The sequence below is a fragment of the Drosophila nasuta genome, chromosome 2L (genome assembly GCF_023558535.2).
Source record: "Drosophila nasuta strain 15112-1781.00 chromosome 2L, ASM2355853v1, whole genome shotgun sequence".
Taxonomy (NCBI): domain Eukaryota; kingdom Metazoa; phylum Arthropoda; class Insecta; order Diptera; family Drosophilidae; genus Drosophila; species Drosophila nasuta.
This window is the reverse complement of record NC_083455.1, coordinates 25,140,624-25,153,703: the sequence shown is the minus strand read 5'-3', so window position 1 is coordinate 25,153,703 and position 13,080 is coordinate 25,140,624. Positions and strand designations below refer to the sequence as shown.

General features: G+C 37.8%; 1 protein-coding gene across 5 annotated transcripts in view; it reads left to right on the top strand.

Annotated features, from left to right (window-relative positions):
* The window catches only part of LOC132786488 (uncharacterized), a 58,955-nt gene that overhangs the window by 29,071 nt on the left and 16,804 nt on the right, over positions 1-13,080 (top strand). For all 5 annotated transcript variants that reach the window (XM_060793053.1, XM_060793046.1, XM_060793037.1 and 2 more), the window contains one exon: positions 11,394-11,602. In XM_060793053.1, coding sequence (XP_060649036.1) covers positions 11,394-11,602 — 209 coding nt within the window. The remainder of the gene's footprint in view (positions 1-11,393; positions 11,603-13,080) is intronic.

The window sequence follows — 13,080 nt, the reverse complement described above, 5'->3', positions numbered from 1 at the left end:
AGTTATGTGCTTTCTCTTCCTCTAGACTTTGCATACTCTATCTTTGTCACCTTTGCCGTCGCTGAACAGTCGGGCATTTGGCATTAGGCTAATAAGCTCGTTAGCCAGCTCAACTGTCAATTGCATTAGCATTAGCATTATCATTAGCTGCAACTCCAGCTGCAACGTCAACCTCTGCTGCAACTGTTGACTGAGTCAGCTTGCCACATTGCCAGACATTGGCTACTCTCCTTTGCTGGCTAGTTATCGTCCTTTGGCTGGCTGCTTGTCACTTTCGAACCGTTCGGTTTATGATAAATTGATTGATATTTGAATTTAATGATAAGCGGCGACTGTTATCAGTGGACCGAACTCAATGCTACGTTGCCAATTCAATTTGCTCTGTCTTTGTGTGTATGTGTGTGTGTTCCTCTTTCATTTTTCAACTTCAACTTCAGCGCCAACAGACGGCGTTATGTCTTGGTCCCTTTTGGTCCTTATTCTAGCTTCGTCTTTTGAAATATGCAAATTTTTTTTGTGTTACACTTGATGCTTGATAGCCCCGAAGTATAAGCAAAACTTTTGCACTGATAATGACATTTTTATAGTGCGTTGACGAGCTTACCACCAGCCATTAGGGGCACGACATTGCGGTGGGGAGTAAGGGAGGCATGAGTTATTATATTTGTGCCACAGCAGTTGCTGTTGCAGCTTCTTTGGGTGGTCGAACTAACAACAATTTGTGTGGCGATTGCCAATCGACAACAATTTGCATAATCATTAAGTTCACACACACACTTACACACCTCTATTTTGCATACACACACACACACAGAGAGTTCTGTAGACATCCATTCACACCGTGTCGCAGACATATTGGCAATAACTTTTGGCTTCAGCAAAAGGTTCGCATAAAATTTGCTTGAATTTTTATATGAAATTGATTTTCTCACCTGCATTCTCTCTCGTTCCCAACACTTCCGCCAGACAAGTCAGCCAGTCAGGATATGCTTTTCCTTCCTCTGCCTCTCAGCATTTGCATGCTCTGCTTGTGTGTATTTACCTTTTCAGGAGGCAGCGCTAACGACTTCAAACTTCAACTCTTGCCAGCAAAGTGTAAAAAAAAAAAAGGAAAGCTCTGGGACTTGAAGTGATTTTCATGTCCATCTTGTCCTCTGTTATCCATTCGCATTTGTCTGCTCGTCTCCTTCAAAATTTCTGTCCATTTGTCTGGCTGTGTGTGTGTTAAATTTTCATAAATTTCAAATTGTTCAACTTATGAAAGTTACATAAATTGTTTAAACTTCAGATGGCCGGACTGCCAATCTTCATTCATTTTGGCCTCATTAAAGCGCCCCGAGCAGACTTGGCCCACTGAATTATTTATATACAGAACACACACTGCAAACTCTGGGCCAAAGAAATGTACAAGTATAATACACGTTACGTATACGTAATATACATACTCTCTCTCTCTCTCTGACTCTGACTCGGACATGGACATGCACAGCGACTGGCCAGGGACACCACGGACACCGACATAGGCACGGGCATGAGCATGGTAATGTGTGCAGTCCGCCTCTTTTTCCTTTTTTTTTGGTTCCCAGCAAACTTGAATAGAAGGAAGTGCTGCAAATTATGCCGGTAGCACTTTTCGTTAGCAGCAGCAGCCAAAAAAACGAGCATGTCAGCTCGCTTTGGCCTTTATTTTAACTGGTATATTTAGGAAAACTCTCTCACACACACACACACACACACACTCATACACGAGCTTAACCACACTGACACACATCTATTTATATTTAAAATAGGCTACACCTCAATTAGGCAACTTGGGCTATGGCCATTGAGAGAGTTCTTTTTGAATTTCAAAATACAAGGATTTGCTTTTGCTTTTGCTTTTGTTGTTGGCTCATCTAGCGCCCAGGCTAAGCAGATTTGCAATAAAATGCTTAATTTTAATACATCTATGAAATTTTAATTGAAATTCCGAGCTGACGATGAGCAAATTGTATGCACGTGTGCTCGATTTTCACAATTACCACATGGGTTGTTTATACCGCAAGAGCTGCTCTCTCAATGGTGTTCAATTGTGGATTATAATGAAGCTATTATACAGATTTTATGCGTGTTTAGAATGTGAAGAACTTTAGGCTAAACTATGAAGGCGAGGCAAAGGCAGTTAAATATGCGATTATTATGAAAAAAAAGGCAGTAAAATAAGCAATTATTATAAAAAAAAAATAACACTATTGAGATTTATAGATTTTTTCAAATTTCTCTTTAGTGACTTATGCATTTATTTATTTATTACATATTTTAAGTAACTATTTATTTGCTTATTAAATTTATCAGTTACTAGGCGTTTACTCACGTATTTTATTAATAACTAATTATTGATTAACATGTTAATTTATCTATTAATAAATTTGTATTGAAAAGCTGGCTATAACTTTGTTGTTGTTGTTATTAATTTCGTTAATAATCTGGTATATTTTTCTCTATGGTATATTTTGATTGCAGTCTTGTGGCATTATATTTGAATAAAGTCAAAACAGTACATTCAAAAGCATTCAAAATATACTGAATGAATATATAGAAAAATACTGAACTATTTTCTCGACAGTTAAATATACCGAATTATTATACTGAAAAATACTATAGAAGGTTTTCAGTATATTTTACTGCTTTCATATTGTTAATAACTTATATTGTTTATGGCTTATAGTAAAGTGAACAGAATAAATATACAGAAAAATACTAAAAATACTATAATATTTTTCTAAATATTTAAGCATTAAAATATACCAATAATACAGTTATTTTTCAGTATATTTATTCGCCAGTATAGTAAAATAATATATTTTTTCTGTATATTTAATTGGAATATTTTATTCTAGTATTTTTTGCATATATATTTAGTATATTTATCGCACTGTTATCTTTTTATTAAAAATTATATCACAAGTGAGCACACACGCCTGTAGTTTTTAATACAAAATATTTATTAATTACATAAGTTAAAAATTTACTTATTAGTTCTTTAAAAAGTTGATAGGTAATAACTAATTGAAACCAAAAAAAGTTGGTTTCAATTTTTAAAGTCTTAGTCAATAATATGTAATATGTTTTTTGTTTATTATTTATTCGTCTTTATTTATATTTCATTTAATTTTGATTAATTTTACTTTATCTATTATTCTTGTAATATTTATTTATTGCTTGATCTACTAATGGATTAATTTACGCGTTTAAATATTTATAATTAAAAACCGTTTTGAAAGTACTTCCCTCGCTTCTAGTAAGTCGTTTAAGTTATCATTAGCTTTTTGCGTTGGCTGCGTTTCCCATTCATTAAATATTAACGCACTCGGGTTTTTTTGTTTTTTTAATAGCTGTAACTCAAAATTAACGCAGCAGCAGTGCAAAATTTAAGCTGCTTTTAACATGACTATTCACTGGCAAATGAGAAACACGTATAAGTCCGTCTTAGTCTTGCTCCATCTCGAGTTTAATCCGCGCACTCAGTGCTAGGAATTGTTAACTGCTTGCTAGCAAAAAAAAGGGCGTAGCAAAAGGCGACCAAGTCAAAGGCAACTCAGCTCTTCAGTGAGAGGCGGTTGAGACCGTTGCCGCAATGGTTCGCTTTGAGCCGCGCTTTTGAGCCACAAATTGCATTAAGCGTATTAATTTCGCCTACAAACTGGATTTGCTTTCTAAGTTTGCTTTAAACGAAAATCACACAAAAAAAAAACAAGTAAAAAAAGTTACAGTCGAGTGTGCTCGACTGTGAGATACCCGCTACCCATTTTTAATAAAGGCAAAATATTGCGGTATTATTTTTAAAATATACCGAAAATACTATAAAAATACTAAAAATATACCGAGCGGTATATTTGGTATATCGATATGGTACCACATTCAAAATATACCATAGACGGCACAATATACCAGATTGTTAGTCAACACAACTACCTAGTAAGTGGGCGTTTTTTTCCCACACAAAAGTATTTATTTAGTACCTTCCACAATTTTTATCTGATTCTAATCAAATTTTCAGGAATCACAAATACTATAGTTGTTATTGTATATACCAAAACTCGCAGCTTTATTTTTAAAAGAACGCTTGCTATTCGATTTTTTTTATTTAAGGGGGCGGAAGTGGGCGTGGCAAAAATTTGAAACAAACTTGATCTGCGTGCAAACATAACAAATGCTGTCGAAAAAAAATTATAGCTCTATCTCTTATAGTCTCTGAGATCCAGTGTTTCATAAGGACGGACGGACGGACAGACAGACAGACAGACAGACAGACAGGCGGACATGGCTATATCGTCTCGGCTGTTGATGCTGATCAAGAATATATATACTTTATAGGGTCGGAGATGCCTCCTTCTACCTGTTACATACATTTCCTGCCGGCACAAAGTTATAATACCCTTCTACCCTATGGGTAGCGGGTATAAAAAGGCAAATCCTTGACGCTGGCTTCTTAATTGTGAACTGCACTTTTTTTTAGCCACGCCCACAGATTTGGCTTAAAGATGCCACACACACACACACACACACTCAGTGCTTTGGCTTTTGTTTCTTTTCAATTTAGCGCCACTTGAAGCGCCACAATTGAAATATTACGTTTGATAACTGTCGCCCATTTAAACGACAAGGTAGCCAAGTTAACTCCTGGGCCCCCAGCAGTTCCCCTGCTGCCTTGCCCCCCCTTCCAGCTGCCACCTGCCCGCAGCTTTGCAGCACGACAGTCAGCGAGCCGTGTCGCAATGGCATTTGTTACTTTGCCTTTTGGCTTGTGACTCTGTGCGCGCTTTGATGTCGTCGTCGTCGTCGTTGGGGTTGCCACGGGAGGTAGGCAGGCAGGTTGGCAGGTTCAACCGGAGTAGGGGGCGTGGCTGAGAGAGGTGCGGAAATTGTGCGCCGCAATCTCTTAAGACCGGCGACAAATATACTTGAGCGCCGTGGCCCGACTCGGCTTTGGGCATTACCAAGATTTAACAACAACTTCCCAGGCTTTTCCTCTCTATCTTTGTCTCTGTGTATGTGTGTGTGTTAGTACTGTATGTGTGTGTGTGTGGCTTCTGTCGAGTGTCGGTCTGCGGGTTAAACGACACGACGTCGCGCAGGTAGCGCAGGCTCGTAAATAATTAATCTGGCCGCAAAGTGCGATTATCAAAGTGTTGGAAAAATGTTAAATAGCTCCCTGGAGGCAGCGCGACATTAAAATGTGGCGACAGTTGGTTCAGCTCCCTCCCCTCTTCCCCTTGCCCTTCCCTTTTTCACCCCTCCATTGTTAAGGACAAATTGCGGGTGGGTGGGAGAGAAACTTGCCAGCGGCCATTTTGCTTGGCTAGCTAAGTTGCCATTTTGATATTTGTCTGCCAGCGTCACTTGATGTTTTTCAATTATGCAAATAAAGGGATTAATTTGTTGCCAGAGTAAAAGACATTCAACGGGTTTCAAAGCGAGGGAGGGGGAAGGGAAGGCGACACTAAAAATTGTTTTTAAGAGTGCGCCAAGCGCTGATAAAAGTTTCGCCCCCGAGACGGCGACAACTATAAAAATTTCAATTACATGGCATCGCAGAAGCCAAGAGAAGAAGAAGCCAAGAGAAGAGGAGGAGAGAAACGCGGGGGGTTAAGAAGCAAGCGGGGGCGTTGGAAGGCAGGCGCACTCAAATTGACTTCATTAAATTTCAAAAGAATTTAGAGAAAAGCAGCAGAAGACGTGTGAGAATGACAAGTATAAAATGCCAAACAAAGTGAGAAAACGCCAACGCTAATGCAGTGTTTCCACTGAGAAGCAAACAGCAAACAGAGTGCTTTCATTATGTCAAATTGCCAGAGATCTTAAGTGATAAGCGTTGCGAAAAAGTTTTTCGAATTTCAGTTTTAAAAGCATTTCGCAAAATTTGATTTGCATTGCTAAACTATTCTGAGAATCCAGTTTCACAATATTTTAATTACAATCATTAGCGTTTAGTGCGTAGAAATGTTAAATAATATTAAATGTGATCAAAAATAACTTGAAAGTTTTTCAAATTACGAGAGTGAAGAGAAAATATACAATTACATCTTTCAAGTTTAAAAATACGTATTGGAAATTTAAGTTTTTTAGTAGAAAAATATATATTTTAGATTTTTTAATTTAATAAATATGTTAATAATTTGAATTTGATTTCGTAAATTTTTTTTTATAAATAATTTTGAATGTCTTAAATATATTTTTATGGTTCATATTTGAATATACATTGTCACTTTTATTATTTTAGAATTGCATTAAATTGAATAAATAAATAAATGAAGTTATTAATTAAATCCTTTTTTTGTAGCAAAAAATGCCTATTGCTTTGGTATATTTTGTGTTCTATGGTATATTTTTGAATATATCAATATACTAAATATAGCATTCGGTACATTCTAGTATATTTTCTCTGCTAAATTCGGTATCTTTTTGGAATATGGTTTTATTGGTATATTTTTGAATATATCAATATACTAAATATAGCATTCGGTACATTCTAGTATGTTTTCTCTGCTTAATTTGGTATCTTTTTGGAGTATGGTTTTATTGAGAATGAAGATTTGGATTTCGCCATTTTCTTTATTAAATTATTCATAAGTTTATATTCACTATCATTAACACTTACTTCACTTACTAGGTACACTAAGATGATAGAATTATACTAAATTGATTATTAATTGATTATAATTCATATATTTATATTTTTTTGTTTTATTTTCTTTTCAATTATAAATAATAGTTTCATAACAAAAACCATTAATAAGCAAACGCATTTATAATTTTATATAGCATTAAATGTTTACATGATTTTCGCTCATCCTCTTAGATAGTTAGCTTAAATATGCACGTGTTAAATTCTCTTTCCACTCTTCAAACCTTTTAAAAAAGTATTTTTGTAGTTCAGCCTACCTTTTTTTTTTGCTGTGGCAAATCACCTCAAATCAGTCGCAGCTGATGCCGCTTCCGCATGCGGATGCTGGCAAGTGGAAACATTGCAAAAGGGTTGCCTGAAGTCAAAGTCAAAGGGATGAGCATTTTTCGGGTGCGCTTCATTTAATTTTATTTGTCTCAAAATTTTCGGCGTCAATTTCAACTCGAGAGTGTGTGTGTGTGTGTGTGAGAGTGAGTTTTGTTTAGTTGGCGTCTGCTGGCATTTATTTTATTTGCCGTTTCAATTGTGAGTTTGCCGCTGGAAGTGGCTGTTGGGTATTAAGTCTAAATGGGGTATTACAACATTGTAGGAACAACAACAACAACAACAGCTCGACAGGAATAACACGACGAAGAACAACAATAAGCACAGCCATCATATGGATATGGAGTGTTGCTTGTTGTTTTTTTCTTCCTGCTGGGGTTGTCAATTGTGGCAGGCAGCAGACAGTGGGTGAAGGGCTTGGGGGCGGTGTCGTTGCACAAATTAAACCCGAATGAAAATTAAACGATGCATGAAATTACTTTGCTTCTTTTTTATGTTGCTGTTGCTGTTGCTTTTGCTGCTGCTCGCAAACTTCTGATGCTTCAACTTTTTCGTTAGCTTTAGCTTTGCCACTTCCCCCTTCCTGCCTGTCTTTAGCTTTTTGCCTTTGCTGATTCTTCGAAGGCGAGTCAACGTCGTCGTTGGCTTTTTTAATTTTTAATGTGCAGTCAGTTGTTCTTGCCCTCGACTTTTTTCTGTATTTTTGTTCATTTTTTCTTTGCCACATTCGAGGCTAGAAGACAGCGGCGGCTGCAGAAGGACACACGCCATTTACGCAGCCCGCATTGCACTCGAGAAGGCAGCAAAGAAAGCAGAAAAAGAGCCAAAGAAGGGAGCTGACAGCCCAGCCAATTTATAAAGTCAAATGTCAGTAACTGCAATTAAGGCGCATTTAGTAGAACGAGCAAAGTTTAGAGAGCGAACGAGAGAAGGCTACTAAACCTATTGAAAATGTAGATCACATAACGAAGGCACAAATAAATAATTCATGCATTACATGTGTCGCATATATATTAAATATGCAAATGAGAGAGAGCTACACAAATCTTGTGCTTATTAGCACATTTTATTGCCTACTTTAACCCGTTTGTTGTGCCATTCGGTTTTTGACAGCTGAACAAAAGCCGAAATCAAAAAGCTAAATGCAAAACCTTTCTTCTTTGTGCAAAATACATAAACGGAAATGAATTTATAATGTATTCGCTGTCTTATCCTTTTTTTTTTGTTGGTTGCTCAGCTGATGCCTGCCATAAATTTGTGGCCCAAAAACGCAAATGCACGACACACAGTGGCTGCAAAAAGACGCGCTCAAACTGGCAAACAACTAACTCATTTTGTGGTTGCCACCTTTTTTGTATGTGTGTGTGTCCTTGTCTCTCTTCCTCTCTGTCTCTCTTTCTTTCGCTATGCTATCTGATGAGTTTTGGCCTCTGCTCAGTCGATTTGTGTGCACATTGTTCAATACTAAAGGCATGTGTGTGTGTCCTGGGCTGGGCTGGAAGTTGGGCGTGTGACAGCTCAATATATTCGCCATTTGTCGCCGTCGTTCGCGCCCACAGCAGGCAAGGTGTACGCTCTGCGTTCTGTGGTTTGCCCCCCTGTTGCAAAACTGTTGAGCGCTGCCAACAGACAACACACACAAATACATACACTTGGAGGCCATTGGCATTCACATGTGGGCGCAACTCCTTCGGTTCGTCGTCGTCGTCGTCGTCTTGGGCTGTTGTTGTAGAAATGCAGGAAAATCAATTTCGTTCTCCATTTGCAGTTGGCAATTTGCATAATAAGGTCGTTTGGCGCAATTTGCATGTGAATGTGATAAATTCATGTGTGCCACACGCGGCGTATACGTAACGTAACGTTACCCCGTTCAGCCATCAGGCAACAAATGTGTGCGCTGCTCCACTGCGACACACACACACACACAGTTTCCACGTTTGTTTTGTGCGCCTTTTCATTCGCTTTTTCACCTTTGAGCGAAGTTTGAAAAATGAAAAGTGTAACAGTATATTAAATAAGTAGGTGTGTCCATGTCATGGCAATGCCAACTGGCAACTGCCAATTGTGCTATGCTAGCCGCATGCCACATGCCACATGCCACAAACTGGCTGCTGCTGCAATTGCCGTGCAATCATAAAACGGTGAAAACGATGAAAACGATGAAAACGGTCAACGCGCCAAAATGTCGTCAAAGCAAATATGAGAAGTCCCCCTTTTTTTTTTTTTGTTGTGTGTGATTTAAACGCTTTGCTATTGACGGTTTTTTCTCTCTCTCTCTTTTTCTCTGCCCCTATCTGTGACTCTGTCTGTGAATTGTAGACTGCAGTCGCAATTGACTGTCGTCTATAGCCTAGGGCACTGATATCGTCAACCGACGACAGTCAACGGGCTTTTGCCTCTAGGCAACTTTTTTTTTCGGTGGCTCAACCGATTTGTAATAATGGCTGCTTCAAGCCAGCAAAAAACTGCCGCAGGCAAGTGCAAACTGCAAACTGCAAACTACGAACTACAACTTCATATCCATATTGCATATATAGTATAGTATTGGTATAGGAATATGCAGCGGTGCGAGCATAATTCATGTGACAGCCGGCAGAGCTTTTTGCTCTCTCTCTCTCTTCGCTCCACTGCACTTTCTATTTTACATGCAAAATATGGTCAACTGGTCACACTGGTCACTCGGCATAAATTCAAACCACCAAAACCAAAAAAAGGAAAAAGACCAACAACGTATTGTAGATAAATTCACTGTTGTTGCTGTTTTTGGTTTCCATCGCGGATTGCAAATAACCATTGATATAACTTCTAAGGGAATATTCTCTGCACTCCAAACGTCAGCTTATAGCTTCGTACATATCGAATGTGCTATGTTAATCCGATCAGTGCGCTCTGCTTCCTGCAGCGAAATCTGTCTTTATTTCATGACATTCCTATCTCTATTAAAAGCGAATGTTATTGCATAACAATATTTTTAAATACTCAAAATTGTGATCGGTCTAATTTAACCTCATTCAATGTAATTTTATATTTAGAAGATTATTAAAAGATTAATATCTTTTCCAAAATATAAATACATTTGTGTTTGAATTGTATAAAACATTAATACTGCTTATGAATTATAATTAAGTTTTTGTTTTAATTCTAAAGAGAATAGAAATAAAAAGTTTCAATAAATCATTTACATCGTTCATGAATTATAAACAAGTTTTTGTTTAATTTCTAAAGAGAATAGAAATGTTTTTTAAAAAAACATCTTACTTTTTTAGAAAGTCTGCTTATCATTATTTTTAATTTTTTTGACTTATTTATTGTACCTTAATATTAGGTTTGCTTTTATGTCTAATTGAAACTCCATTTTGTTGATCACATTCATTCATCACTAGCCAATACTTCGAAATATGTTTAAAAGCTTCAGCCGCATCGTGTCTTCATTCAGCACTGGTTGATACACATGCTCTTATGGTATGTGTCTTCGCTAATTTTAGTATATCACTTCATTTTACATTGCAAGCTTCTTATGTGGACTAATTAAGCTAAAACCACTGCTCATTAAATTATTTTATTAAATATTAAACATGAACTATATTATGGGAATAAAACTGTTTATTTATGTTTAAAAACTTCAGCTTCATCCTGTCTGCGAATAAGCACAGGTGGTTACACATACTCCTTTGGTTTGTGTCTTAGCTATTTATTGACTATATCTCAGATATAGACACTATAAACCTTTAATTTACAATACTAAATGGTTAAAGCTAAATCAAATAATGTAAAGTTTATTTTTTTATTTTATTTTTTTGTCAGGGAATCAAAACAAAACTTTTATTTCGATTTAATCAATTCAATTCAGTTCCATTATTTGTCAATTACATTTATTACTACTTACAACATACACTTATTTTGTAAGCATTAAGTTAATGTACAACATTAAACATTAGCCCATTTTACGTAAAGCTTACAAACAGAGCGTTCCATTATCGATCGTCAGCTGTAGCTGTAATGCTAACTCTAGTCTGTGGCATTAGCATATTCACATTCCATCAAGAGAAACGCTCGCACACATGTTCCTAAATCCTTATGATTATGGCATATGATATATAGGGATATTTCAGCCACCCTCCCCCGCTAAAGCGAAATGTGTGCCACGTTCTATGTGTGGCATGTGGGGCATATCTAATGCATGCAGCGAACATGGTCAGCACTAAAAGTTAACGCTTGCCGCAGACACAAAAAAAAATAGTAAGAAATGGGAAAGAATATAGAGCATAAATGTGAAACGTTACCTGAACTAAAGATAGCGAAGAGGAGAAGAAAAAAACTAAATGTGGCTGCATTAAAAATAGCTTACGAGTATCGCTAACTTTTTTCTCACTGTGTATTTCCCTTTTCGCACTAATTGCAGACATTACCAGCGCGCTGACAATGACCGAGGTGAAGATACCCAATCACATAATGCGGCTGAAGAGCGCCCAGCTGGGCTGTCGCTATGCCCTCGATGGCGAGTCGCTGTACTCGGTGAAATGGTATAAGGATGGACACGAGATCTACCGTTATGTGCCGCGGGACAAGCCACCTGGACAGGCGTTCCCTCTGCCCGGCGTCAACATCGATGTGAGTATGCAACAGGTGTTGTCGCACTTGGCAAAAATTTAATTTCGAATTTTATTGCAATTTACAATTGGAGTTGTCGAGTGGGGGGAGAATGGGAAAGGGGCTTAAATTTAGTGTTATGACCTTATCATAATGATTATTTTTAAAGCATGTAATTGCCAAAGCAGCTACAAACATGGCGTTGCATTGTTATTATTGTTGTTGCTGTTTGTGTTTGTGTTTGCTGATTACGTCGTCGCAAAATGAAATTGCTGCCACGTAGTTTTGCCATTTAACTTTAATTTAATGTTGATGTAATTTTTTGTTGGCCATAAAAATGCTTGCTTGCTTCGAGGGGGTTAGCTTAGGTCACGTTGCGGTCTCATCCGCTTTCCCCTTCCCCTTCCCGCTTCCTTCTCTCTATGTTTGTGTGCTCACGTCAGTCCGTTTGAATTGCGATTGAAAAGGTTGCCCCCATAACCGAAATCACTTAAAGCTGCCAATCCTCCACTCAAAGCTTTCCTTTCCCTCGCCGTATTATTTACTCTGTAGTTGCTGGGCAGCTCAACGTTTGGGGATTGCTGCCGTTGCTGAGAACTGAAGCCGAACTCTAATAATAATAATTTGCTAAAGCACTTAAGTGCGTCTACTTTGTGTGTGGCATTTTGTTGACAGGCGCGTCGCCAATAGCCACTTCGCACAGTCCCTCACTTTCCAGACGAAGGCAAATAAAGCCAAGTCCGCAATTGACGTACGGCCAACGCGGCGTATGAGCAATGCGAACACAACGCGACTTTTATGAGCTGTGCGTGCCATACCGCATCTTTCTCCTTCTCCTTCTTCCTTCTGCTGGCTATACTTTGTTGTTGCCTGTAGGCGTAAATGTCTGCATTTAGACATGAAAGAGTTGTGGCCCCATTTTCTCACAGATAATTATGGACACACACACACACACACTTGGCTGTGTTCTCCATGCGTGATCGAAACAATGCAGACTCGGGTGCCAACGCACTCAAGTGGCATTGATTGTGCTTTTGTTGTCGAGATAATTGCTAGCACTTTATGGATATTTAAGCTCATACAGTATGCATTTCAATGGCAAACTACATGCCACACATACATACATATATATGTTATATATCTATTGGCTTTTTGGGGCATAAACAAGCCGCCAATCATTTGGATGAGGCAGACAAGGAGGCTTTAACTCGACTGAGTCTAGCTGCGATAAAAAGCTGCTAGACTAGTTAGACTAGACGAAAAAAGCGACATGTGCGTGATTTTTATTGAGTTTAAGACAGACCAACTGCTGATTAAACTAATGGGACTAGCTTGAATGTCTGGAGTCTAATCTAAATTAGTGAACTTTAAGTGTGTAAAGTGCGTGTCTTTAATGATGGATAAAAAGAAGTAAGAAAGCTACAGTCGAGTGTGCTCGAATATGAGAGAACTATCACTTGTGAAATCAAGAGTCTAAAAATATACTAAATTAAAATACC